The following is a 27,033-nucleotide window of genomic DNA, read 5'->3' as shown; positions in this document are numbered from 1 at the left end:
CGGGGACTTTATGCTGACCAGTCGATCCTAAAAGACGCATACTTTCAGCAGATACCAGTCCATCAGTCTTCAAGGAAATTTCTCCGCTTCAGTCTTGCATGGAAAGCTTTCGAATTCAAGGTCCTGTGCTTCGGATTGACAACGTCTCCTCAAGTTTTTACAAGAGTGTTCACTCTCGTGTCGATGTGGGCGCATGCTCAGGGATCAGGCTAATAAGGTATCTGGACGATTGGCTGGTGATAGCAAAGTCCAGGGAGAAATTTCTCAGGACAGGGCGACCCTCCTGCAGCTTTGTCACAGCCTGGGTATTGTGATAAATCAGGAGAAGTCGCAGTTGGATCCAAGTCAACGTTTGGAGTATCTGGGAATGGTGATAGACACAACAGAAGCCAAAGTATTCCCGACAGACCAAGAATAGAGAAATGGAAACAAGTGGTGAATGCCTTTCTGGGAAAACAGACACAGCCAGCAAGACAGTGGCAGGTGGTGCTGGGAATCCTAACCTCCCTGGAGAAGCTAGTACCACAAGGAAGGCTACACCTTCGGTCCACCCTACAATGGAGGATGAAGGGAGTTTTGGTCACCAATAGTAGATCACCCGTACGAGCAAATTCCCCTTGTCGGCAGAAGTGAGGAAAGACTTGCTGTAGGGGTGGTGAACGACGACAATCTGACAGTGGGTGTCCCCCTTCACAATCCTCTCCAGACCTCTTACTGTTTCTCGGATGCGTCCCTAGAAGGCTGGGGAGCCCATATGGAGGAGTTGATGGTGTCAGCAAAATGGAGTTGCAAGGACAGATAACTTCATATAAACGTGCTGGAGTTAAAAGCAGCGTTTCTACCTCTACAGGAATTCAGGGAGAGAGTAAAGGGACACTCAGTGGTATTGATGTCAGACAACACCACAGTAGTAGCTTATATAAACAAGCAAGGAGGCCTAGTTTCTCGGCAGTTACATGTGATGACAGTTCAACTTCATCAGTGGGCTGTAGAGAACCTGGTAGACATCAGGGCCAGGTATATTCCAGGAAAAGAAACATAGTGGCCGACAAGTTGAGCCGCAGGGATCAGAATTCTGGGAACGGAGTGGTCCCTGCACCAACAGTAGTGGACAGGATGCTCATGTGTGGGAAGGACCGATCATAGACCTATTCGCAACCAGGTACAACAAAAGTTGGAAGTGTATTGTTCGGTAGTGCCAGACACAGAGGCAGTAGCAGAAGATCGCTACAACACCCTTGGGACAATCTGGACGTGTACGCATTTCCTCCATTTTGTCTAATCCGTCAGGTTCTGAACAGGTAATGCGGTCTCAGAACCTCAAGATGACCCTGGTAGCTCCGTTATGGCCCGAAGGCAGAGTGGTTTCCAGACCTACTGGAACTCCTAGTTAGATGTGCCGAGAGAGTTACCCCCATGGAGCAACCTACTGTGTCCAGCCGCACATGGAGAGGTACCACCAGTCGGTGAAGTCCTTATTGCTTCACAGGTGGAGACTGTCAAGTATCTCCTCCGAGCGAGAGGGTTTTCGCAGAAAGCAGCAACTCAGATGGCAGGAAATATCAGAAAATCATCTGCGACAGTATACCAAGGAAAGTGGTCAGCATACTGTGATTGGTGTCGTAGAGGGAACCTGTCTCCACTCGGTACACTATTCAGCAGTTAGCAGACTTTCTGATATAGTATCTCAGAACAGAAAAGCATATGTCTGTATCTGCAGTGAAGGGGGTACAGGCGGCTCTAGCCTCAGTCTTACGAATGAAAGGAGTGGACATTTCGTCTTCATGGGAGCTGGCCATGCTGATGAGGAGCTTTGAGCAGTCATGCACACCAAAGGAGCTAAAAGCCCCAGATTGGGATCTGACCATGGTACTGTTTAGTCTGACAAAACCCCCCTATGAACCACTAAGGCAGTCCACGGATAGGAGCCTGACCCTGAAGACAGTCTTTCTTATTGGCCCTCGGATTCAACCAAAAGGGTGGGGGAGCTACATGGCCTGTCATATCTCATAAAGCACTCGCGAGGTTGGAGGTCAATGGTATTTGAGTTTGCCTCCCAGAATTCGTGGCCAAGACCAAAACCCAGCAATAGTAGACAGCAGATTCGACTCCTTTACCATACCTTTCTTGGCAGACTTTGTAGACAATGACAAAGATGAGATGCTTCTGTGCCCCGTCAGGGCACTAAGGGAGTACTTAAGGAGAACAAGGCACCTCAGGCCGGGGTGCCGGAGGTTGTTTGTAGGTACAGGACGGAACAAGAAGGAAGTGTCCAGGAATACAATATCGTTTTTGGCTAAGGAGACGATCAGAGGATGCTATATGGCAGAAGATAGAGGGTCAGATAGCCAGGTGGGAGCTAGAGCTCATGACATCAGGGGCTTGAGTGTTTCTCTGGCATTTAAGAAGAACATGTCTGTGGATAGAATTCTGAAAGCTGGTGTGTGGAAACGCCAAACAACTTTCACCTCATTTTATTTGAAAGACATTGCCCATAGATCCTTGGACACTTTTTCCGTGGGTCCAGTGGTGGCGGCCCAACAAGTGATATAGCTCATCCAGTGCCCCTGGCGGGTCAGTTTGCGTCTAGTCTAAGATGAAGGTATGAAAGTAGAATGAATGGGATGACTGGTCTTTTTTTCTTTACTACTTTCTTCCTACTCCTTTAACTACGGGCAATATGAAGGAGAGTACCGTCATGTGCTGGAACGGACTAGATGCAGGTGAGGTGGTCAGCCATACTGTGAAGCTATCTTAGGTTATGATATACTTTTCAGTATCAACACACCCCTCTAGATAATAGGGAAGAGAGGGGTGAGGGTGGATCCAGTTACAAGGGACAAGAGTAAACCATAGAATGGTATCAGCACCCAGTGAGGGAAACCAATAGATTCGCTTATATCTTTGGTTCTAGGTTCATTGTCCATTCTCTTAGAATTTCCCTATATATTCAGAAATGGATAAGGTGGCAAACTCCCAGTTGGTTGTAGAGACTTACCTCCCTCCAATATGTAAGTCTATCCTAATGTTAAGACCGAAGGTTTGTTCCGTATATGAACAAATACCAAATTTGTAACTAATTTGTATTTTGTCATAACTAACAAACCTGAGGTCTTAACAGGTAAAGGCCCACCTCGAACCACCCCTCTAGCAGTCTAAACTGGGTTAGAAATATAACTGGTGGGTCACAGGTAGCCGTGGGCATTCTGGGTATACATGCCCCGTGACCTGGTATAGATGCCAATAGTTCCTAGATCTCACAAGTGTAATTTTAATTCTACCGGTTTCCAGCTTGGCGCTAGTAAATCCTAATGTTAAGACCTCAGGTTTGTTAGTTATGAAAAATACAAATTAGTTACAAATTTGGTATTTTTGGCAGAATCTTTGAGCTGTAGGATGTTTTCCTGTATATATTGAATTTAAAGTCATTTTAGGGTATGTCATATTTTGTCAAAAAATTTCTTGAATGTTTATAATTCATGTGGGTGTAGAAGTATATATATTTCAATTATTACAGGCAACAAGAAGAGAGCGATGATGAGATTGAATATGACGAAGATGGCAATCCCATAGCACCAAAGAAACCCAAATATATTGACCCTCTTCCTCCAATTGATCATTCAAATATTACTTACTCTGAATTTACGAAAAACTTTTATCAGGAACATGAAGACATAGCTGCTCTTTCACCTATTCAGGCACAAGATTTAAGAATAAAACTGGGAATAAAGGTGTGTGTGTATCTTTTTAGTGAAGTATTCATTGTTCCATTTGTTCATGCTTAGTAAATGTTAAAGTTTTAGGTTAATTTCAGTTCATTTGAATTTTGCATGATGTTTTTTTATTCTGAATATTCATATGTATGTATTTTATGGGATGTGAATATATAGTGATTTGCAGGAGATTATATTTGGGAGTTTCAGAGTGCAGATTACAGTTAAGTTGAATACTGTATACTTTTCCTGTTTACCATTATAGAATAAAAGTGACCTATTTTCTTTTTCTGTATTTTCAGGTAACTGGTTTTGATGCACCAAAGCCTGTCACAAGTTTTGGTCATTTTGGTTTTGATGAGGCCCTCATGAAGGCCATTCGTAAATCTGAGTACACACAACCCACACCAATTCAGTCACAGGCTGTGCCCATTGCTCTGAGTGGACGAGATGCCATTGGCATTGCTAAAACTGGCAGCGGTAAAACTGCAGCTTTTATATGGCCAATGTTGGTTCATATAATGGATCAAAGGGAATTGGCACCAGATGAAGGGCCTATTGGACTTATCCTGGCTCCTACTCGTGAGTTGGCACAGCAGATTTACACTGAAGCACGGAGATTTGGAAAAGTATACAACATTCAGGTACGTAAAGATTGTCATATGGGTTTGCGGTTAGTAGACAATTGTAGTTTTCATACATTCAACTTACCTGTCAGATATATACATAGCTATAGACTCCGTCGTTCCCGACAGAATTTCAAATTTCGCGGCACTCGCTACAGGTAGGTCAGGTGATCTACCGCCCTGCTCTGGGTGGCAGGACTAGGAACTATTCCCGTTTTCTAATCAGATTCTCTCTGTCGCCGGCGGTATCAACATTGTTGTTACTTCCTCCTGACTAGAATTCGTTTTTCGCAAAGCTTTTGATCATCTCTCGCTGATATTTGTGACGTATTTGGATCGTTTGTTTGCATTCCGCTATCGTGGACTGTTTTTTTTGGACTTGGTTTTTGGAATTCGTGAATATGTCTGACTCTAGTGTTAGTTTCAGAGTGTGTGTGAATGAGGGCTGTAAGGTGAGGATTCCGAAAGCTTCGGTAGATCCTCACACTACTTGTAGTGGGTGTAGAATGGCTGAATGCTCGATTGAGAATACGTGTGACGAGTGTGAGAAATTGAGTGCACAAGAGTGGAAGAATCTAACTTCTTACTTGAAGAAGTTAGAGAAAGATAGAGAGAGGAAGGCGGCTTATAAAACCCGCAGAATGTCTGCTTCTCATGATTTACTATCTAGTTCTGTAGCTTCTTCCTCTGATAATCATGCCCATTCTGTTTCAGCCCGTTCACAAATTACTAATCCCTCTAGTTCTGCTTCGGAAATAGCAGAACTTAGAGCTTCCCTTCAGAAAATGCAGGAAAAGGTCGCAGCATTGGAAGGTAAGGAAAGTGAATGTGGTTTCGCTAGTGATATTAGTGTCCCCAGTGTAGTGGAGGGGCGTCTGGTCGTCTCTGCGACGCTCCCAGGCCTAGACCTCTTCCAAGCTCCCTGGCCCGGAGGAGAAGGATGTCGAAAGCCGTACGGGGGTTGTGGAGAATCCCGAACGATCAGGCGTCCCTTCGGCAGAATCGAGCATATCAAATAATGCCAAGGACCGCTATAGGAAAAGCGTCCTTCGAGAGTGCTTTTCTTCGTCTAGTTCGCCTTCTCCGAGAAGAGGATGGAAGGAGTCGAAACTTTCCCGTCCGCTGAAGAGGAGTATGAAAGAGCATGAACTCAATTCGAGTCCCGAACGCTTCTCTGAAGAAGGAGCGCCTTCGGTAATTAAGAAGGCGAGAATACATTCAGACTCTGGGTCTGGAAGGGATCCTAGAGCGCCTTCCAGATCTCCCTCTCCTGGTTCGAAAGACTCCTCAACCAGGAGAATATTGATGAATATGCAAGAGCAATAGCTCGTTAGTAGGAACTCTTTATAAGGAGCCTACTCGTAAGAAGGATGATAGGCTTCCTATCAAAAGATCTAAATACTGATCTCCTGTCGGGCGCGACGCATCCTTCAGGGGAGTTGTCGCACAAGCGGCCATCTCTGGGGAGAGCAATGCGTTAGACAGGAGAGAAGTAAGAAAGGAAGTTACTCCTGTCAAGAGTAGGGCGCCAACCAGAAGCCAGGCTCCGAGTAGGCGCAACGAGCCAGTACAACATTCAAGATCTTCAATCAAGCGCCAAGAGTTAGCTGAAGAGGAAGATCCTGTTAGGAGTAGAGCGCTTGTGAGACGGAAAGCGCCTACCGAATCAATACTCCATCAGACGCATTCTAAGGATCAGGAGTATTTGGAACGACGTGCTCCTACCAGGCGCCAGGAGTCGTCGGGCCTAGATACTCCTCCCAGGCGCCAGGAGTATTCTGAACTGAATACTCCTCCCAGGCGCCAGGAGTATTCCGAAGCTTATACTCCTCCCAGGCGCCAGGAGTACTCTGGACTTAATACTCCTCCCAGGCGCCAGGAGTATTCCGAAGCTTATACTCCTCCCAGGCGCCAGGAGTATTCTGAACTTAATACTCCTACCACGCGCCAGGAGTATTCTGAACAAAATGCGCCTACTAGAAGCAGGAGTATTCGAGGCGCTCTGCGCCTGCCAAGCGCCAGGAGTATTCCAAACACGTTACTCCTCCCAGGCGAGATACTCCTGCTGTACACCAGGCGCATTCCTCGTATGAAGAGCCTGACACTCGTAAGAGAGTAAGAGAAGAGTCAGAAGAAAGAAGGGAGCCTTCTCCTTCCGAGCCTATCAACCCAGAAGATGCCTCGGAGGACGAAATGAAGGAAGGATCTTCTAATTATAAAGTTCTTTCGTCCCTTCTATTGGAGGAATATAGAGACTCTTTGACGCCAGTGCTCCCCCTTCTCCACGCTCTCTGTTTTCGAGCACGAAAACACAGTCTTCCTCTTTCCTTAAAATGAAGCCTGCTATATCTATGAGGAGGGCTCTACAATCTCTTGACTCCTGGTTCAAGAAGAAGAAGGAGTTAGGAAGGACGGTCTTTCTTTTGTATGCCTCCCGCTAAACTTACAGGAGGAGAGCATTTGGTACGAAACGGGAGAGAATATGGGATTGTCTCTGTCCGTTTCAGCTGAATCAGACTTCTCGAGTTTGGTGGATTCGTCGAGAAGGCACGCCTTGAATGCAGCGAAGGTAACATGGGGGCTTTCGGAAACGGACCACCTCCTCAGGGACTTTTTCACACTTTAGAAGTTTTTAACTTCTTAGATTGGTCCCTTGGGGTTCTGGCCAAGAAATCTCAGGAAAAGGAACAACTCGACCCAGAAACCCTAAATAGCATCCTCGCCTGCATTGATAAGGCTGTTCAGGATGGATCGGCTGAGGTATGCTCCCTCTTCGGTGCAGGAGTTTTAAAGAAGAGGGCGGTTCACAGTGCTTTCCTCACGAAGGCCGTCTCTCCTTCGCAGAGAGCCGCCTTGCCATTGTTTTGCGCCTCTCTCTGAACACCTTTTTCCCTCGCAGTTGGTGAAGGATTATCGCGCATTCTCTGACTGAAAAGGCCACCCAGGATCTCCTTAGACAATCCTCAAGGAAGAATAGGCCTGTGGCTAGTGAGGAAAAGAAAGTGGCTCGCCCAGCTCAGCAGCAGCCCTTTCGAGGAGGTCTTCCAACTAGATCGATCGCCAGAAGGAAGTCAACCGAAAAGAGGGGCAGGTCTTCCTTCCGTCCCTTAAGAAAGGGAAGTGAGAATTCTGTCCTCCAGACACCCGTAGGAGCCAGGTTACATTCTTTTGCGAAAGCCTGGGAAGACATAGGAGCGAATCCTTGGACGATGTCGATTATCAAGAAGGGGTCTCGCATCCCATTCAAGGACATTCCTCCCTTGACAACATCACCGAGGGAATTGTCCGCCAGATACAGGGACCCTGTTCTGATGGATACTCTTCGTCAGATGGTGGAACAGATGTGGGACAAAAGAGCAATAGAGCTAGTGCTGGATTGCAACTCCCCGGGGTTTTACAATCGCTTGTTCTTGTAGCAAAAGCCTCGGGGGGATGGAGACCGGTACTGGACGTAAGTGCGCTGAACAAATTCGTCGAACAACAGAAGTTCAGCATGGAAACGTCTGCTTCAGTCCTTGCAGCGCTGCGGCAAGGGGATTGGATGGCGTCCCTAGACCTTCAGGACGCATACTTCCACATCCCGATCCACCATTCGTCGAGGAAGTACCTTCGATTTATGTTCGAAGGAAGAATCTATCAGTTCAGGGCCCTGTGTTTCGGCCTGTCCACGGCTCCTCAAGTCTTCACAGACGTGATGAAAAATGTAGCAAGACACTTACATTTGAAAGGGATAAACGTCTCCTGTACCTGGACGACTGGCTCATCAGAGCCAGGTCGCAAAAGCAGTGTTTGGAGGACCTGTCAACAACACTGGAATTGACAAAATCATTGGATTGATCGTGAACCTCGAGAAGTCTCAGATGATCCCCAGCCAGAACGTGGTTTATCTGGGGATTCAGATGGATTCTCGGGGTTTTCGAGTTTTTCCATCTCAAGAGAGAATAAAGAAAGGCTGTGCCACAGTATCGAACTTTCTAGGGAAAGAGCGCACTTCAGCGAGGGAATGGCTGAGCCTTCTGGGAACCCTTTCCTCGCTCGAACAGTTCTTTCTCCTAGGAAGATTACATCTTCGAACCGCTTCAGTTCTTCGTAAGAAGGAAGTTGGAGTTGGAAGACAGGTCAGCTCTCGGACACGTTTCCAATCTCGGAAGAAATAAAACATCATTTGAAGTGGTGGTTGATTCCATTAAAGGAAAACAAAGGAGTGTCCCTGCAAGTACGGAACCCAAGCCTGACATTGTTTTCAGACGCCTCGGAGTCGGGCTGGGGGGCAACATTGGGATCCAAAGAAGTGTCAGGCACCTGGTCGGCAGAACAGGTGTCATGGCACATAAATTGCAAGGAGCTCTTAGCAATTCACCTGGCGCTAAAGAGCTTCGAACACATAGTCAGAGGCAAAGTCGTACAGATAAATTCAGACAATACGACAGCTCTGGCTTATGTCAAGAAACAAGGAGGGACGCACTCTTTTGCTCTGTACGAGCTGGCAAGAGATCTACTGATTTGGGCGAACCAAAGGAAGGTAGTGCTTCTAACAAGGTTTGTCCAAGGGGAGAGGAATGTGAGAGCGGACAGATTGAGCAGGAGGTTCCAGGTCCTTCCCACAGAATGGACACTCCACTCAGAAGTCTGTCAGAGCCTTTGGCTCCTTGGGGAAGCCTCAAATAGATCTTTTCGCCACATTCCTCTCCAAGAGGATAGAAACATTTTGTGCCCTGGTGGAAGATCCCCGGGCTTATGCAACAGACGCCTTTCTCCTGGACTGGTCAGGGATAGACGTTTACGCTTTTCCCCCGTTCAAGATACTGGGGAAGTAGTCAGAAAATTCGTGGCGTCCGAAGGAACCAAGATGACTCTGATTGCTCTCCGTATTGGCCAGCTCAAATTTGGTTCACAGAGGTGATGGAATGGACGGTGGACTTCCCCAGATCTCTTCAAACAGAATAGATCTGCTCAAACAACCCCACTTCGAGAGGTACCATCAAAATCTACCCGCTCTTGCTCTGACTGCCTTTCGACTATCGAAAGACTTGTCAGAGCGAGAGGGTTTTTCGAGGCGTCAGCCAGGCAGCAAAACGCAATTGCTAGAGCCCGCAGATCATCTACTAGGCGAGTGTACCAATCGAAGTGGGAAGTTTTCAGAAACTGGTGTAGGTCGAAGAAGCTGTCCTCTTTTCCAGTTACCTCTGTGACCGAAATTGCCAAGATTTTCCTTCTGTTTCTGAGACAAAAGTCGCACTCATCGGTACCCGACTATTAAGGGGTACAGGAGTATGCTTTCAGCAGTCTTTAGAAACAGGGGATTAGATCTAACGAATGATAAGGATTTGCACGACCTCATTCGTTCCTTCGAAACATCAAAATCACTGAACCTAAGGTTCCAAGCTGGAACTTAGATGTGGTTCTTAAATTTCTATCATCAGAGGAATTCGAACCACTTCACACTGCTTCGTTTCGTAACATCACTAGAAAGTGTTTGTTTCTGATGTCTCTTGCAACGGCCAAAAAGAGTCAGTGAGTTGCACGCCCTTGAATCAAGAGTTGGCTTCAAAGGAGACTGCAATTTGTTCATTTCAGTCACTTTTTCTTGCCAAAAATGAAAACCCTTCGAATCCCTGGCCCAGGAGCTTCGAAGTGAAAGGACTTTCTAGTTTGGTGGGCAGAGAGGCAGAAAGATCCCTTTGCCCAGTTAGAGCTCTAAAATTTTATCTGGACAGGAAGAAGCAGTTGGGGGGTTCGCAAAAAGGTCTTTGGTGCTCAGTGAAAGACCCCAAGAGAGCAATGTCCAAGAACGCCTTAGCCTTCTTTGTTTTTTAGAAGTGTTATCACAGAAGCTCATAAGAAATTGTCCAGATGATTCTTTTTTAATCTTTTAAGAGTGAGAGCCACGAAGTTAGGGCAATCGCAACCTCTGTGGCGTTCCAAAGAAATATGTCACTCAAGAACATTTTGGACGCAACTTATTGGAGATGCAACTCTGTGTTTGCATCCCATTATTTAAAAGACGTGCGAGTTACGTATGATAAATGTTTTTCTTTAGGTCCGTTTGTGTCAGCACAGACGGTTCTGGGTAAAGGAGAAAGCACCAATCCTTAAATTGTGTACGTAACCCTCTTGTCGGATGTGTTCTCGTGTTTTCGGTGTATGGGAGTGTCAGTTGTCGCACAAGCGGCCTTCACTTCGCTTCATTTGAAAATCGAGTGACATATGACTATTAGAGGGGTACAAAAAATTTGTTATTTTTGTATGTATGAGTTTCGAGTTTGTGTTGTTTGCTAAGAGTTTGGGGATAACTCTAGGCAATCTTAGAACTAACACGGGTTAGGATCGGGTGATCGGGATTGGTTGTGTGCTCCTTAAATAAAATGCGTGTTGTCATATAAGCGGATGTGCTCCCATTGACAAACGCCAGTTAGGTTCTGTCGAGTAAGTGGAAGAGACCCCATCGACAGATCCACAAGAACTCTTGGCCACAGATCACTATCTCGCTAAGGCTCTTGAGATGAAGCAGACTCCTGGGCAGTAGCCACGAAGTCTTCCATCTAAGAAGGTAGGAACTAAGGTTTATTTATACCTACAACATATGTTGTTTACCTGTCTAGTCAGTTAGTTAGCTGTCTCTTGCCCTCCACCAAAGGGTGTCAATCAGCTATGTATATATCTGACAGGTAAGTTGAATGTATGAAAATGACATTGTTATGATACAATAAAGTTTCATACATACTTACCTGGCAGATATATACAATTGAAGACCCACCCAGCCTCCCCGCAGGAGACAGGTGGAAGAGAGAATCTGATTAGAAAACGGGAATAGTTCCTAGTCCTGCCACCCAGAGCAGGGCGGTAGATCACCTGACCTACCTGTAGCGAGTGCGCGAAATTTGAAATTCTGTCGGGAACGACGGAGTCTATAGCTATGTATATATCTGCCAGGTAAGTATGTATGAAACTTTATTGTATCATAACAATGTCATTTTGGAAATGTCAGAAAGTAAAAGTAGTTGTTGGGTATTTCTCATTAATACAGTAAATGAAAATTTTTAAGTGTATTTGACAATTTCATGGTTCTGAAAAAGTTAAGTATGTTTAATGTTTAAATAACTGTTCATACAAATCCAGTACTAATTATAAGATGCCTGAATCTATACAGAACTCATCCCATTGCCCCATTATCCTGTAAAGAGCACATTCACTCAATTTTGTTGAATGAGTGCAGGATACGATGTTGCCTTAGTTCCTTAGGATTAATGGGTTTGTATGAAGATGTCAATTGTTCATTACATCAGATTAATCATAAGATGCCTGAATATTTATTTTCAAGTAATCCACACAGTCGGTGCTGGATTACGTCTGAAAGGGCAACTTCATTATTTCAATAGATCTGAAGGATCTATATTTCCATATACCCACCCATCAGAACTCCAATTTAGAGGTCTTTGCTTCTGACTGTTTCATAGATGTTCATGTGTGTTCACCTTGATGTTTGCTTGGGTGTATTTGTGGAGGATATATTATTGTCAATATGTCAATGATTGGTTGGTCCTGGCATCTTCTCGTGGATAATAACAATAGTACCATACCATTAAAATCTGGACCCAGAAGTTTAGGGGTCTCAAGGTACTTTTTTCATATTTACAAATAATTATCTTGTTTTTATTCTGCCACAGAAGTCTTTATAAGGAGAAACTTCTCTTAGGTTAAAATGGACTTTTTTAGGCCTTGTCAATTTCTAAAGTGCTCAAATTTTCTTGCTCCACATGTGGGTGGTGCATTATCCATGCGTATGTGCCATAAAATACTTCTCACTTATGGAATGTTAATGAGGTCTCTACTTATTTGGAGCTGTTAGGTAAAGTGGATTCAGATGATGACTTGTTCTTTTGCCAGTTATATCAAGGGTACTGTTTTTAAAGTCACTTCTGATATTATGCTGCACTGTTTCATAAAGTTCAGGTATAGAAACCTGAAGCCTTGTACCATGGCCCTGCATTGTCTCTGTGACCAAAAGAACTAGTGTGTGGATGGTACCCATTCTATTTTACTCGCACATTAGTAATCACATACTTTGTTACCAAGTTTCGTTGACTGAACCAGCTTGTTCTAAAGGTGTATTGATATAAAAGGCTGAAGTTTGTATTGATCAATCAGGATGTTTATATTTAACAAAAGATGTATTAGATAATATAATTTACAAGGAGTTTACAGTACTACTTATTTACCAGTAACTCTTTGCTTCATCATTTTTTAAGATGCTATGCTATTCTATACTACAGGCTGCATGAAAGTTCATTTTTGTCATGCTTTATAGTGTTAAGGTATCACTCCAAGTATTTTACTATGTTGCAGGTTGTATGTGCGTATGGTGGTGGTAGTAAGTGGGAACAAAGTAAGGCTTTAGAAGCTGGAGCAGAAATTGTAGTAGCAACACCAGGCCGCATGATTGACATGATCAAGATGAAGGCCACCAATCTTCAGCGAGTAACCTTTCTGGTTCTTGATGAAGCAGATCGCATGTTTGACATGGGTTTCGAACCACAGGTAGGCAATGGATTGTAATTTGCAAAATGTACTGGTGAAAATTGTTGAAGCATTGACAGTCTGTCAGTGCAAGTGTGTTATATATTTTCATCTTTAATTGTTGTAATGCCTGAATATGAATGATAGACTTACCTGGAATATGTTTTGACTGGAAGTAATAGGCATTTAATGTAGGGATTGATATTTCTCTCTTTCTCTCATGTTTTTTTTCATTTTACATGATTCAGTTGCTGTTTCATTTTACTGAGCACTGAAAAGCATGTGACTAATTAATAAAAGAAAAAAAACAGTCCTACGAGCATGTACATGGTAAAGGGATTCTTTCATCACAAGCTGTATTAAGTGGGTGAGGGATTATTTATTTTTTAGCTTTACCTGGGCATTTGGAAGATCAGCTGAAGGCCTTGATTCAGATCCTATTGCTATAATTGTATTAGGGTTGCAGTTAGTTTGATTTCTCAGTTTCAATTTATGCTTTTGTACATGGAACTTACCCAGCAGATATATACTTAGCTATAGACTCCGTCGTCCCCGACAGAAATTCGAATTTCGCGGCACACGCTGCAGGTAGGTCAGGTGATCTACCGCCCCTGCCGCTGGGTGGCAGGAATAGGAACGATTACCGTTCTAGAACCAGATTTTCTCTGTCGCGGTAGTGTCAACATACGTTGTTGCTACCTCCTGACTTGATTTTCGTTTTCTCATCGCCATCGACCTTCTGGGCTGTCTTTTGCAGGGAAGTACTGGGTCTTTGGTTTGGCATACGCTTTTATTAACTTTTTAATGAATTTGGCTTCGAAATTTCGAAGAATATATTACGTGAAACTACCGAATTTTTCGGTAGACACTTATATTTTGCAATAGGGGAAATATTGATTTTTTTTTTTTCACTAATACGTGTATAAGTGTTAAAACTTGATGAAGGAAATATAAGATCTAACTTCCTACTTTAGGAAGTCAGAAAGCATATAACTAGATACGCTTCCTTTAGAAGCTTTAAGAGCTCTCGTACTAACGAGCAGTTAGAGTATTGACAATTCTAGTAGTTGTTGCATCCTCATCACCTTCTTACTCCACAGAATCTACAAATTCATATGTGCAAATTTGAAGATAAATGGATGGAGCTAGAAAGGAAAGGCAGAGCTCTAAAAAGGTAAGAAGTGAATATAGTGTTCCCAGTGCAGTGGAGGGTGCGTCTGATCGGCTCCGTAGCGCTTCCAGGCCTAGACCTCTTCCAAACTCCCAGACCCAGTGGAGGAGGAAAGTCGACAGCCGCAGGAAGGTTAGGGAGAACCCCCACCGGTCAGGCGTCCCCTCGGCAGGTTCTGTAGAACGTCCCAGACTGCCAAGGATAGCCATTGATAAGGCATCCTTAAAAAAGTGCGTCTCTTCATCTTACATCCGAAAAGACGAAGAATGTATGTTTGGAGTGATCTAGCGCGTTCTCTGAATATCCTTTCTCTATCTGCCTCGGCAGGGAAAGAAGGTAGTAGAGTATCTGCTGTATGAGAATACGATACGGCAAATCATAAGCACATACCGTAGTTACTTCTTTGCTGAGCAACTCAATTACCAGTATCCTTCCAGGAATTTCCTAGGAAGGACTACGCTTAAAGGGATTGTTAAGACAACACCTACTTAGCTTCTAGATTTATCGAAGTCTTGTTTCGCTTAGATATGCATTATAAGAACTTCCTGAAGTTCGATAATAAGGTTATAAGATTCCTTTATTAAATGGAATAGCTGGCAACTCTGGAAGAGTAAGGCCAGTCGGCTAACGAGACTGCTATCGCTTAGACACCAACGCAGTATCATGTAGGTGTCGGTAATGAGTGGGCGGTAACATGTCTCTTCTCCTGCGGGATGGAATGAATAACCGTGTCTCTCCCCAACAATCGTGGTTTTAGCCTCGGATTGAGGGGATAGTTAAGCAAACATAAATAAAATATTGTCTGCCTTTTGCTAAGAAGCTTTCAATAAGAAAGATATTACATTTCAATGCTGTTTACCGTAGGTAACATTTTTAAAGGATCTAACGCAGCGAAACTCTATATTGTATAATGCTCTCATGCTTACGAAAGCATGGCTTATTAGAGTACATGCTTAGTGAGAAGATGAATGTAGTAGAGAATTCACTTTAAGACTACGGTATGGTCAAGTCTTATGCACATACCGAGGTTAACTACAGAATTCCTAGTATCCTTACAAAGGTTTCCTAGATTAATGCTGTTTACCACAATGTGACAGTATTATAAAGGATTCTAGTACGGCACCGCGCGATATATATAATTCTCTCATCCTTTCGAGAAACGCACACAACCTTTTTAAATTCGGATATTGCTCAAGAGAAGTTGGGTGAGTCGGATGGGAAACATTCTCTTATGGCAGAAGTTGTTCCCTGAATGGACTATACTACGTATATAAAAGTTTTTTCCCACTAAGAACGGAATTAACATGTGAAGGATGTCGGGTACCATAAAGGCATAGATGTTATGGCACATAACCTAAAAAGAACTAGAAGGAAGCGCCAGCCTGGCGCAAATTGTGCCAGAAGCACCATCCAAGATATTTTCTCGTTTTAGCGAGTTATTAACCTAAGAGTCCAGTAGCCTCTCGGACAGCAGGCTCGGTAACGGCAAGATTCGTTCCTGATTTCGTTACCCATTTAATCGAAAAGGGGTCGCTTACAAGGAATGATGAAATGATTTATTTTAATCACTTAGGCCAATTCCACGACTCTCTCATATCGCAAAGAGCATCGAGAATCTCTTTTTTCGCCCCGGTTCGCGTTAACAAAAGAGAACCTATTTGGGAACAGACACGGAACGTAACGATCCTTAAGAGGTTCGATGCAAGATTTTGCATGTCCGTGAGAACCTTCTCGATCGAAGATAATAACTGTTAACGTATGTCTAACATTTATTGAAAAGAGTTGTGAGAACCTGCGGAAAGTCTTCTTCATAGATCTCTTTGTAAGGTAGAAGACGAACAGGCTTCCTTTAGACTGCTTCTTTTTCCTCGAACCAAGAGAGGTAGCAATATAAGACATCTTTAAATTTAAAGAAGGGGAATAAAACTTTAGCCTTTTTTCCCCTAGTTATAAATTCTTAACAGATATTAAGATAATTGGGCGTCAAAGGAAGAGAGGATGTATGCCTCATTTTGGCCTTAGAGAGGTTGGATTCACAGAAGTCACGTTTCTTCTCACAGCATGTTTCGTAAGGCTTTTCCAAGAGTATCTGGATATTCTATCAGAATCTATTATAAATAGGCCCTATAAAACCTCTCAACTCTGAGTCTGTCCGCGTGCAGACTGACCAGAAGTGGACATGAATGAGAGGTTTTTTCAAGGTAAATGACAATAGTCATGGCTAAGACATAGAATTGCTGCAGATCGTGTTAGGGAATGAGGAAACTGTCCTCTTCCGATACCTCTGTGAACCACATAGCGAGGTTTTTTCTTCACTTTCAGAGGGAAGAATCACCTATGTATATATCTGCTATCAAAGAACGCAGTTAAAGGCCATACTCTGTCTCTACAAAGGGAATTAGAGATAACAGAGGATTAAGATCTTCGGGATCTTATACGATACCCCAATACGACAAGAGTAGGATATCATGTACTTCGAATGGGATTTTTTTTTGTGGCCACAGATTCCGTGTTCCGACAAAATGGAACTGCTCCTCATCTGACTTCTTTGAGGAAGTTTATGAAGGAATTCTTTGTTTCTCTTAGCCCTAAACGACCAAGAAGACAAGTGAATTTTTTGTGCATTGGAATCTCGCATCAGATTCAATGGAGACTCGGCAATGGGTTCTTGCCAGCATAGTATGTCTGGCAAAAGAAATAAATCCCTCTATTCCTGACGCAACGCTTTCAGAGAGAAGTTTAGTTGCGCAGGCAGGGTACTTACATTTTCATCTACAGAAGAAGAGATGGTTTAAACGTTTGCCTACAGAGTCTTCGGGGTGCGATGAGGGCTCAAAATGCTTCCCAGAAGGTATTCAGAAGGATACAATAAGAGCTAGAAATCAGGGTTCCGCCCAATTTCAGCTCAGAGTCTCCTTCGACTTCCAGACTCCTTCCCTTCCTTCGGGCAAGGATAGGGAAGATTCTGCAACGAGGAACCTCATCAACATGTGAAGAGATCTCGTTAGCAAAAGAAGTGTTCACGAAGGATCCTCCTCGGAGGAAGACTCTTCTCTCTCGTGTTGTTAGATATCCTGTCGTCTACTGGGTGTAGCTGACTAAAATCACCTCCCCTTGCCAGGGGCCAAAAGCTCAAAGGGGAAGAATTTCTTCCACCCTTCTCCAGTCTCCTGATAAACTATGTGGTTGTTCAGGACTCTCGGACAATGTAGCGCCAGCCAAGCGCCAAATGCCAATACAGGCGAAAAACGCCAGAGGCGGACAGTTCCAAGGAACTCTGTCATGGTCGGATACTGAGAAGGAGCGGGCCTCCAACCTGGCGCAAATGCGCCAGAGGCGAACAAATCGGACAGATATAAGAGTGTCCGATGTGGACATCGTCAGACAGCCTAGAGACTCTTCCAAGCTCGAAGCTCCAGCAAGTGTGGAGGAGCCAAGCCAGGCGCGAGGCGCCAGCCAGGCTCTAGGAGCCAGCCAGGCCTCTAGGAGCCAGCCAGGCTCTAGGAGCCAGCCAGGCTCTAGGAGCAGCCAGGCTCTAGGCTCTTCCAGAGCCTAGCCAGGTCTAGGAGCCAGCCAGGCTCTAGAAGCCAGCCAGGCGCCATCCAGGTGCCAGGCTCCTTCAAGGCTAGGCTCCAGTCAGGATTGAGGATCCATCCAGACGCAAGGCTCCTTCCAGTAAAGAGAAACCTAAAGCTCTGTCATGTAAGAGGGCTAGTCCCATTGATATGATACAGGTAAGGCTCTGCCATGTAAGTGGGTCAGCCCCCATTGGCACGATCCGAGAAGGCTCTGTCGTGTAAGCGGGCTAGCCCCCATTGACATGATCCAGAAGGGTTTGTCAGTCATAGGTCCCTACCTCGCTGAAACTCTTGAGGCATGCAGACTCATAGACAGTAATCATGAAGTCTTCTGCCAGGCTCCAGGTGCCTTCCAGGCGCAAGGCACCAGCCAGACGCAAGGCTCCAGCCAGGCGCGAGGCGCTAGCCAGGAAGGAGGAGCCAATCAGCACCAGCCAGGCGCGAGGCGCCAGCCAGGCGCAAGGCGCCATCTAGGCGCGAGGCTCCAGCCAGGCTCTAGGCGCCATCTAGGCGCGAGGCTCCAGCCAGGCTCTAGGCGCCATTCAGGCGCAAGGCTCCAGCCAGGCGCGAGGCGCTAGACAGGCGCTAGGCGCCTGCCACGCGCTAGCCAGGCTCCAGGCTTCACCCAGAAGAGATCTATATCAAAGAACGCCCTGGCCTTCTTTGAGACATTGTGATCTCCTAAGCACTTGATGAAGTGCATTGATGATTCCTTCAAACAGCTGAGAATTAAAAGCGCATGAAGTGCGAGCTTTTCCGAATTCTTGTTCTTTCCCTACAATATGTCATAAGGACATATTAGCTGTCACATACGGGAGATGCACTCTGTGTTGACTTCCCATTATCCGAAGGATGTCAAGATAACCTTCGAGGGATCCTTCTCTCTTGGTTGATACGTGTCTGCGGATACATTGCTGGGATAGGGAGCAGATATTGATCCTTAACTAGTGAGTTAAATTTTATTTAACGTTGTGTTTTTTCTTTGGGTTGTTTGAAAGGAGTTTGTAGATAACTCTTTTCAACTTAAGCACTAACCCTCGTGTTAGGATCAGGTGATCGGGATCGGTGTTGTGCTCCTTAATTATGCCACTAGGCATAGGCATATTGTCATGTAAGAGGCGCTGTCGAGTAAATGGATAAGACCCCATCGACAGACCCACAAGAACTCTTAGCCATAGGTCACATCCTCGCTGAGGCTCTTGAGGCGAAGCAGATTCCTAGGCATTAGCCATGGAGGCTTCCGCCTGATCTAGTAGGAACCAAGGTTTTATTTATTTATTACCTACAACGTATGTTGTTTACCTGTCTATTCGGTAAATAGTTGTCTCTTTCCCACCACCAAGGGTGTCAATCAGCTAAGTATATATCTGCTGGGTAAGTTCCATGTACAAAAATGATATTGTTAAGATACAATAAAGTTTTGTACATACTTACCTGGCAGATATATACGATTGATGGCCCACCCAACCTCCCCTCAGGAGACAGGTGGAAGAGAAAATCTGGTTCTAGAACGGTAATCGTTCCTATTCCTGCCACCCAGCGGCAGGGCGGTAGATCACCTGACCTACCTGCAGCGTGTGCCGCGAAATTCGAATTTCTGTCGGGGACGACGGAGTCTATAGCTAAGTATATATCTGCCAGGTAAGTATGTACAAAACTTTATTGTATCTTAACAATATCATCTTTACAGAGGTTTTATTTGAATTAAAGTTACTCTACTCTTACTTTCCTTTTATCCATTTTGTTTCTTTAGTGTTATGTAGTACAGTATACAGTATGTAATGAACATTCACAGGTCAGTCATATGAAATAAGGAAATAAAAATAAAAATAAAAGTATTGATAAGGATTGAGTTGCCTTGCAACATGCATAACTTTGGCATTGACTGTTTTTTCACTGTTAACTCCTACAGGTGAGATCTATATGTGACCATGTTCGACCAGATCGCCAGACATTGCTCTTTTCAGCCACATTCAAGAGAAAAGTGGAAAAACTGGCAAGAGACGTTTTAATTGATCCCGTTCGTGTTGTTCAAGGAGAACTTGGGGAAGCAAACCAAGATGTCACACAGGTAGGAAGAATAGCTTCCATGAAATTTCATGATTATTGCCCTAGATTTTAAAGGAATTGCTGTATATTGCACTTAACCCATAGATGTTTGATGACCTCTAGCATTCCATATGCAGCTCAAAAAAAGATTGCTATGAAGTTTTTAGCTTTGTTTTAATAGTTTCATGGCCTTTCGTTTGCTTTTTACAGTCTTCCTGGTTGTGTCATACACATGATCCATATGCAACCATCAGTGTTCCCCAGTCCTAAAGGGTTACAACCAACAGCCTGTCTTATGTGGTGCAGTGTTCACACTACTAAAGATTATATATGCAACCTCTCTCTCTCTCTCTCTCTCTCTCTCTCTCTCTCTCTCTCTCTCTCTCTCTCTCTCTCTCTCTCTCTCTCTCTCTCTCTCTCTCTCTCTCTCTCTCTCTCAGCAGGGTTGTTTTATTTATTTTTATAATTATTCCCTTGTGTCTATACGCACTTAGCTGTCCACCTTAAACTTTGCTTTGTCCAGTTGTCATACCTTGTTAATGAAGCCTTTGTGCCAGCCTTGTGAGAATTTTTAACCATGACTCATTCAAATGGTTAAACTGTTTAGTAATAATATCAGAATTTATTTAGAAACAATGATGTAAAGGATTTATTAATTTTCAGATTGTGAAGGTCATGGGAGTAGGAGGTCACAAGTGGACCTGGCTTCTGCAGCACCTTGTAGAGTTTATGTCATCTGGGTCAGTTCTCATTTTTGTTACAAAGAAAGCCAATGCCGAGGAACTTGGTAAGAACTTGAATGTAAAGGAATACGAAGCCCTTCTTCTACATGGTGACATGAGCCAGTTCGAGAGAAATGAAGTGATCACAGCTTTTAAAAAGAAAGACAAGCCCATTTTGGTTGCCACTGATGTTGCTGCTCGTGGTTTGGACATCCCACACATAAGAACAGTCATTAATTTTGACGTCGCTAGGGATATTGATACTCACACTCACAGAATTGGTCGAACAGGTAGTATTTCTCTGAAAAGTATTGTATATTTGAAAGCATCTTGAATTAATTGATGGGAGAGTCCTTTCAGTGCCATATAATTGACAAGTTAAGTTTTCCCTTTTATTGTTTTATATTATTTATAGTTAAGCTTCCATCAAAGTGCAGTGAATGAGTTGTGGATAACAGTTGACAAAAGCTAGTCCCTTATTATTTCATTTTATTTAAAGGTCGTGCCGGAGAAAAGGGTACTGCTTTCACCCTTGTCACTGAAAAGGATAAAGAATTTGCTGGGCACCTTGTACGAAACTTGGAAGGTGCTGCACAAGAAGTTCCTTCAGAATTGTTAGAGTTGGCCATGCAGAGCTCATGGTTTCGCAAATCTCGTTTCAAGCAAGGCAAAGCCAAAGCTTTGGGTGGAAGAGGACTGGGCTTCAGAGAACGTCCCGGACTTGGTTCTCTGCCTACTACAGAAGGCTCAGGTTTGTCTTTTAGGAATAATGTTACAGTTACTCTAGAAAGGAGAGATGTGTCTTCTAGTTGATTATCCCCCACTGTGGGAGTTCAGTAATCATGTCTCCATCAGCAAAAAGATTTTGCTTACACACACCCACATGAGAAAAGAAAGGAGATTTTAATGGTTATAAGAAAGAATGTAATGCAATTTATTAGCACACATAACATGAAAATGGTGTCTAGGAAAAGAGAAACAAAAATTTTGAGATAGTATCCAGCTGCTGTGATAATTACAATAGTTTAGTGGAAGACAGTGGGTTGTTTTTGAGAAATGTTACTTGAATTTTTCAGGACCAAAGATTAGCAATGTTGAGTGTAACATTTAAAAAATTCTGCTTATGCTTGTTATTGACAGACAGTAGTTTGAGATCATTAAGCCACATTTCTGACCGTTTGTAAAGTCCACCTAAGGGATTTGTTCTTAAACAAAAAGTAAAAGTTGGAGAATTAGGTAAAGCTAAAGGAGTTGGAAGTTGAATAGGAAGAGACTAGACAGAATTAATGAAAGGTAAAAGCCAGAGAATAATGTGATGTGGCCAGAGGGACGCTGGAAAGTATACTTCGTGTCGTTTAGTGTGCTGTGTAAAGCCAACTGTATATCATTTGAGAAAATATAGTACATCAGAAATGTAACTTAATTTTTCTCTTAAAATTTAACTTTTAATGTTCTTTGTGGTGTAGATTACTCTTTGTTTTCTTAAAAACTTTTCACTGTATATAAGATAATGAACCAAGATCTTTATTCTTCTATACTTTCAACAGAGATCAACAATAGCAATAGCAGAAATATTAATGTTGGTCCAGCTGGTCAGGCGTACGGAGGAGGTGACCCAAGCACAACAGGACCAGCAACAAATCGTCTTGCTGCCATGAAGGCAGCTTTCCAATCTCAGTACAGGAATCAGGTATGTGCAAAACTATTCATGCTAACTGTTGTAGTTGAAGTAGAATTTGCTGGAAGCCTTTCTCCCCGTCTCATATATTACAGCTGTAAAATTTTTTTTTTTTTTTCTGTTCATTTTTTCTTGTTTCAGTTCACAGCAGCCAGCCCTGATACATCTTGGACGACAGGCATGGACACCAAGTCACAGCAGATGCAGCAAGTTCCACCCTCTGGCAAGGAGCGGAGGAGAAAATCCAGATGGGACGATTAGGTTTTTGCCGTTGTACAGACTTTGTGTAGATATTAGACATCAGACTTTCTCTCCAAGTTTCATAGTGTATAATTTAGTGATAGGTACGAAAATATAAGCTTTCTATTAGCCCTACCTAGATTTTTCACCATTTTCATTGTCATCGTCTGAACAAGTGACACGTCAAGAGTGAGTTTTTCTGTGACGTACAGTACAACAAAATACCATAGAACCTTAACCATTAAGGTTAGTGCTTATATTGTATTCCTCTCAATTCATAAATGCTCATTATTCAGTTATTTGCAGAGTAATGACTTCACCCCATTAGTGCATTCTAAATTACTTTATAGAATAATGCTGACATCCTATTTCTTTCACCTGATTGTAGTTACTACTGTGAAACTGACTTGAAAACCTAGGAAAAAGTAATATACTGTGGAATTTTTCATCGTCATTTTATTTTAGGTCAGATTTTATGGCCTTTCCATTTCATTGTGGTCATTATTGATATTTCCTCAACTTGCTTCTCTGCATAACCTCATAATTCTTATCCTCTTTCGAACTTATAGTATCTTTGTTTTTTATTATCCTGGTTTGCCCTTTATTATTAGTATCTTTGTTTTTTTAATCCTGATTTGCCCTTGATAGTAAGAATTATTATAAGAAAGTTGAGTTCTGTCTTGGGTTAGTATTTTATATGAAAAAGGAATCATCTATAAAGGTCTTTACATGTTGGTTATGATGCAAGTAACAAGTGCAGGGTGAGTTAAAATCTTGGCAATTTCTTACTTTGCCAAACATTTTTATCATACTTATTTGATTTTTATTTTGATATATCTGTATTTTCAGAATTAATATTTGGACCTGACTATTCATATTGAAATGTCCATTCATATGCTTTTGTAAAGAAGGTTCAACAGTATTTTGTGATTAGGAGGATGCTCATCATGAATAGCTGAAGTCCAAAAAGAGATGAGTGAGTTTTCTATCCTGTATGTATTTTTGGAAGTATTTTGACGGATTGACGTTCAGTTTGGACTTTCAAGGGTGATCCACTAACTTGTACTGTAACTAAATCTAGTAACAAATTATGCTTTGATATTTGAAGTAGAGAAAAGATATGCACTGGAATTTAATGTTGAGGACAAGGCTGCATAATCTTGGAGGTTCTATGTATTGCGAGAATATGTATCAGCCTGAACATTTAGCATTGCTGAAGAACATTACTTTTCAAAAGTAAGGTTACTTGAATGTTTGAGCATGAATCCCAATTCTGCTTTAGCAAATTGGGATGTGGTTCTGTAGGACTTGCTATTGGCCTCTTCCAATTTAGGGTCTTACATTTTTCTCTTACATATTTTGTCTGTATAGATATCTGGTGAGATTGAGTTCATGTTTTTCATATTGAAAAACTAAATTTTAAACTTATATAACACTTCCATTTAAAGTTAAATACAAGTGTAAACTTTGAGATATTTTATTGGCCATAGAATTAAATGAAGTATTTCATATTTTTGTATTTTAAATATTAAGAGATTTTCCCTTATATAACAAGTAAATATCTCAGATTGTTTTCTATCACTTCTGATACTCAGAATCATCACTAGGTTTAAAGGTGAGTTCCAGTACCTTTATTCTTCCATTTTGCTATGTTTTATCAAGCAGTTTTGATGTCCTTCACAGGGAATTAAAGTTGTGTAGGACATGCTGTTTCTTACAAATTGTGAGCAAGAACATTACATGAAAGCATTTCATGTAAATTTATTAAAATTAGTGCAAGATGAAGTTGCTAAACAGACTTTTACAGACCTCATACTGTTTTCCTAATTAATTTAATTCATTCATTTCATGCACCTTTTTTGTTCTTAGTTCATAGTCCGACTTCAGTTTTTAGGCTTGAATTTTCTCCTATTATTTTGGAGCGAATCTTTCTTGCGAGCATACAAGGGTCAATAAATTTGACAATGGTCAGATTTTTCTATTATGGTAGTGCTGAATGCCAATACTATATTACTTAGACATTTTATTGCATATCTTTTTCAAGGCTATTGAAATTTCATAATTTATATATCACCCATTATTATTTTACTGATGTTAACCCCATTTACCATGATATAGATAGTTACTTATTACAGTTATGTAGTAAGGTACCCCACTTAATGACTGATCAAGTTACAGCATCTTTTTTATGACCTGTCAAATGTTATATTATGCCATTAATGTTATAGCCAGATCAGCTGAGGCTAAAGTTTGCTGCATCTCTTTCTCCCCTATCACTAGGGGTCATCCATGCATGATGCTGCATGTATATGTAGGCATTAAACAAGTCAGTGAGTGGTTCTCGAGTGTGTTGCCCTCACTCTTTTGTATCATGTCAGTAACCAAAAGATGGTTTGTGACATCAGAGCTTTCTTACAGTTGCCTGAAAAGAACAGGAGCCAAGTAACATCAGAAAGTGGTATACATTTTACAGACACCATCAAGGTATCATTACTAATAGGGTTTAGTTTTTCCAGACCTCTGAGTCTCAAGTAGACTCTTCTCGGCTAAAGCTATTGCTACTGTCGTATTGTATTTTTAATTATATATTGGGGGAATCCATCATACTAAGTTTTCATGGTGATAAATAACATTAAAATGATCCTGTGCTCAGGTCTATATGCTTTCTTGATTCCTCACCTGCTTCAGTTACTCTTTTGTGCACTGTACTTTATTGATGTACTATGTACTTTAATCAGTGTATTATATTCATGCTTAGATTTTTGCCCATATTACAGTAATTTGCATTAGACTTTTGTTTGATGTGTCTAACACAATCCTGTCTAGGCTCTATTATTTTATTTTATTAGTCTAAGTATTTCGTTTATTTAATTGATTTCCCTATTGATAGATAACCATTTAAAGAGGTTTAGAGTTTTTAGAGAAAGTTTTCCATTTCAGAAATTTATAAGTTAGAATTACAAAACAATAAAAGTTTGGTAGTCAAATAGTTATGTTGCTGGACATACTGAAAGGAAGGTTTTTGAGAAGAAAAAGAGTTTTATGGGGAGCCTAAAAAATGTTGATCATTAGAAAAGGAAGACTAAATTACTATCATTATTTCTGCTTCAGTTCTTGTAATCGTATCTCATAAGGGCTTGCTTTTCTCTCCCGACCTCATTACATGACTGAGGACTACCGTGTTAAAAGTTATTGTTAGTCAAATGTGTAAATTCTGTACACAGTAGTTGTTAGTAGGTAGTGTGAGATAGATTTGCTTTCTGTAAAACTGTACCCGTCTCATTTATTGACATGTATATTCTGTAGGTGTTTGTACATAGGAAACAAGCTGTAGGTGTACATATGGCTATCTCGTCAGTGTTCAACGAGAAAAATAACCTTGTGTCAAGGAGATGATTGAATGCTAACTGGTTAGTTTGCTGAATAGTTTACCTGGAGGATAATAGACTGCTCCTTTTTAGGTTCAGTGAGAATAATCTCGGTGGTTGTGGTCATGTGCCTACTTCTAGCAATGTTTGACAGCCAAATTAAAGAGGATAATAAAGTGTGAAGTTAATGAGAAGAGACTAAAAATCAGGATTCCTAGCTAAGAATTTCTTATTTTGACCAATCAATGGGTGTTGGAGGGCAGTGGTAAAGCATTTATAAGATACAAGTCTTAGTAAAAGATGAGGTTAATGCTGAGGTCAGTAGGTTTCCATAATGATTAAGGACGGGTAGACATTAGTCCAGATTAAGCACTGGAACAGAGCCAAGTCATAAAGTAATAAAAAAAAATTCTTTCCCTATGATGGCTCAGACACCACATGTGCTCGCTGTTTTGGCTACTTATGCCAGCCAACTAACCAGTTACCTTTCAGTTACTGTTCATTGTTTCATGCTTCATTCCCTTTTATTTTTGGCAAGAAGACCATACCTGAAACCTGTGTTGATTGCTGTGAAATATTAAAAGTATCAACCTGAGGCAATTGAGAGACTTGAAGCTGGAGTTGATTACTTAGATGTATTTATACATAGCAAAATAACCATCTGTCGAAGGTTGGTTGCTCAAATAAATATTATATATGTTTATATATCTTAGAAACCCAAAGTTTGTTGCCATAGCATTTGTAAAGTTAATCTGCATATTGTTATATCATTCCCTTTTCATCAAGTTAGAGAAGCAAAATGTCAGTGGACTTGCCAGAAATCTGTAAATAACAATAAGTTTTCTGCTCAATAAAATGGAATAACAGTGTAAAAGTATTTTTATGGTTTTCCATTGTAATTTACATTTAGCATTATCATGAGCAACTGTTAATTGCATCGATTATTGGGACTCATGAATTATGATTTCAACCAGTTGCAAAATGCTTTGGAAAGCATCTTTTTCAAGAAAATTCTTGTATATATTTATTTATCAATTGAGTTTTGGAAAGTAATATATCTAAGGCATATTGGGCTTTTTAAAATCCTACATGGAAAGTATTTTATACGATGACTTGGCATAAATGTTTCCATTTTCTGTACAAAAATGAATGTTACTTTATGGAAGGTCTGGTAAAAAATTTATTACTTTATCTACCATGTGTATACTCAAAAGTGAAATGGAATTTAGTATAGTACTTGAAGTATGTTGTGCCATTTAGCTTACTATAGAGTAAAAGAATAGTATCGGGCATAAGTATTAGTGGAGTTTTATGTTTTGTAAAAAAATTTTTACAAGTTTCTGCTGACATAATTTGTTTTATTGCAATCCC

General features: G+C 41.8%; 1 protein-coding gene across 3 annotated transcripts in view; it reads left to right on the top strand.

Annotated features, from left to right (window-relative positions):
- LOC135214265 (ATP-dependent RNA helicase DDX42-like) overlaps window positions 1-26,730 on the top strand; it is a 61,307-nt gene extending 34,577 nt beyond the window's left edge. For all 3 annotated transcript variants that reach the window (XM_064248377.1, XM_064248375.1, XM_064248376.1), the window contains 8 exons: window positions 3,518-3,731; window positions 4,016-4,357; window positions 12,686-12,877; window positions 19,518-19,676; window positions 20,318-20,666; window positions 20,876-21,127; window positions 21,924-22,066; window positions 22,196-26,730. In XM_064248377.1, coding sequence (XP_064104447.1) covers window positions 3,518-3,731; window positions 4,016-4,357; window positions 12,686-12,877; window positions 19,518-19,676; window positions 20,318-20,666; window positions 20,876-21,127; window positions 21,924-22,066; window positions 22,196-22,315 — 1,771 coding nt within the window. In that variant the 3' untranslated portion in view covers window positions 22,316-26,730. The remainder of the gene's footprint in view (window positions 1-3,517; window positions 3,732-4,015; window positions 4,358-12,685; window positions 12,878-19,517; window positions 19,677-20,317; window positions 20,667-20,875; window positions 21,128-21,923; window positions 22,067-22,195) is intronic.
- Window positions 26,731-27,033: the final 303 nt, after the last annotated feature.

Source organism: Macrobrachium nipponense, chromosome 45 (genome assembly GCF_015104395.2).
Source record: "Macrobrachium nipponense isolate FS-2020 chromosome 45, ASM1510439v2, whole genome shotgun sequence".
Classification (NCBI taxonomy): domain Eukaryota; kingdom Metazoa; phylum Arthropoda; class Malacostraca; order Decapoda; family Palaemonidae; genus Macrobrachium; species Macrobrachium nipponense.
The sequence above is the reverse complement of the archived record's forward strand: the minus strand, read 5'-3'. Positions and strand labels throughout refer to the sequence as shown.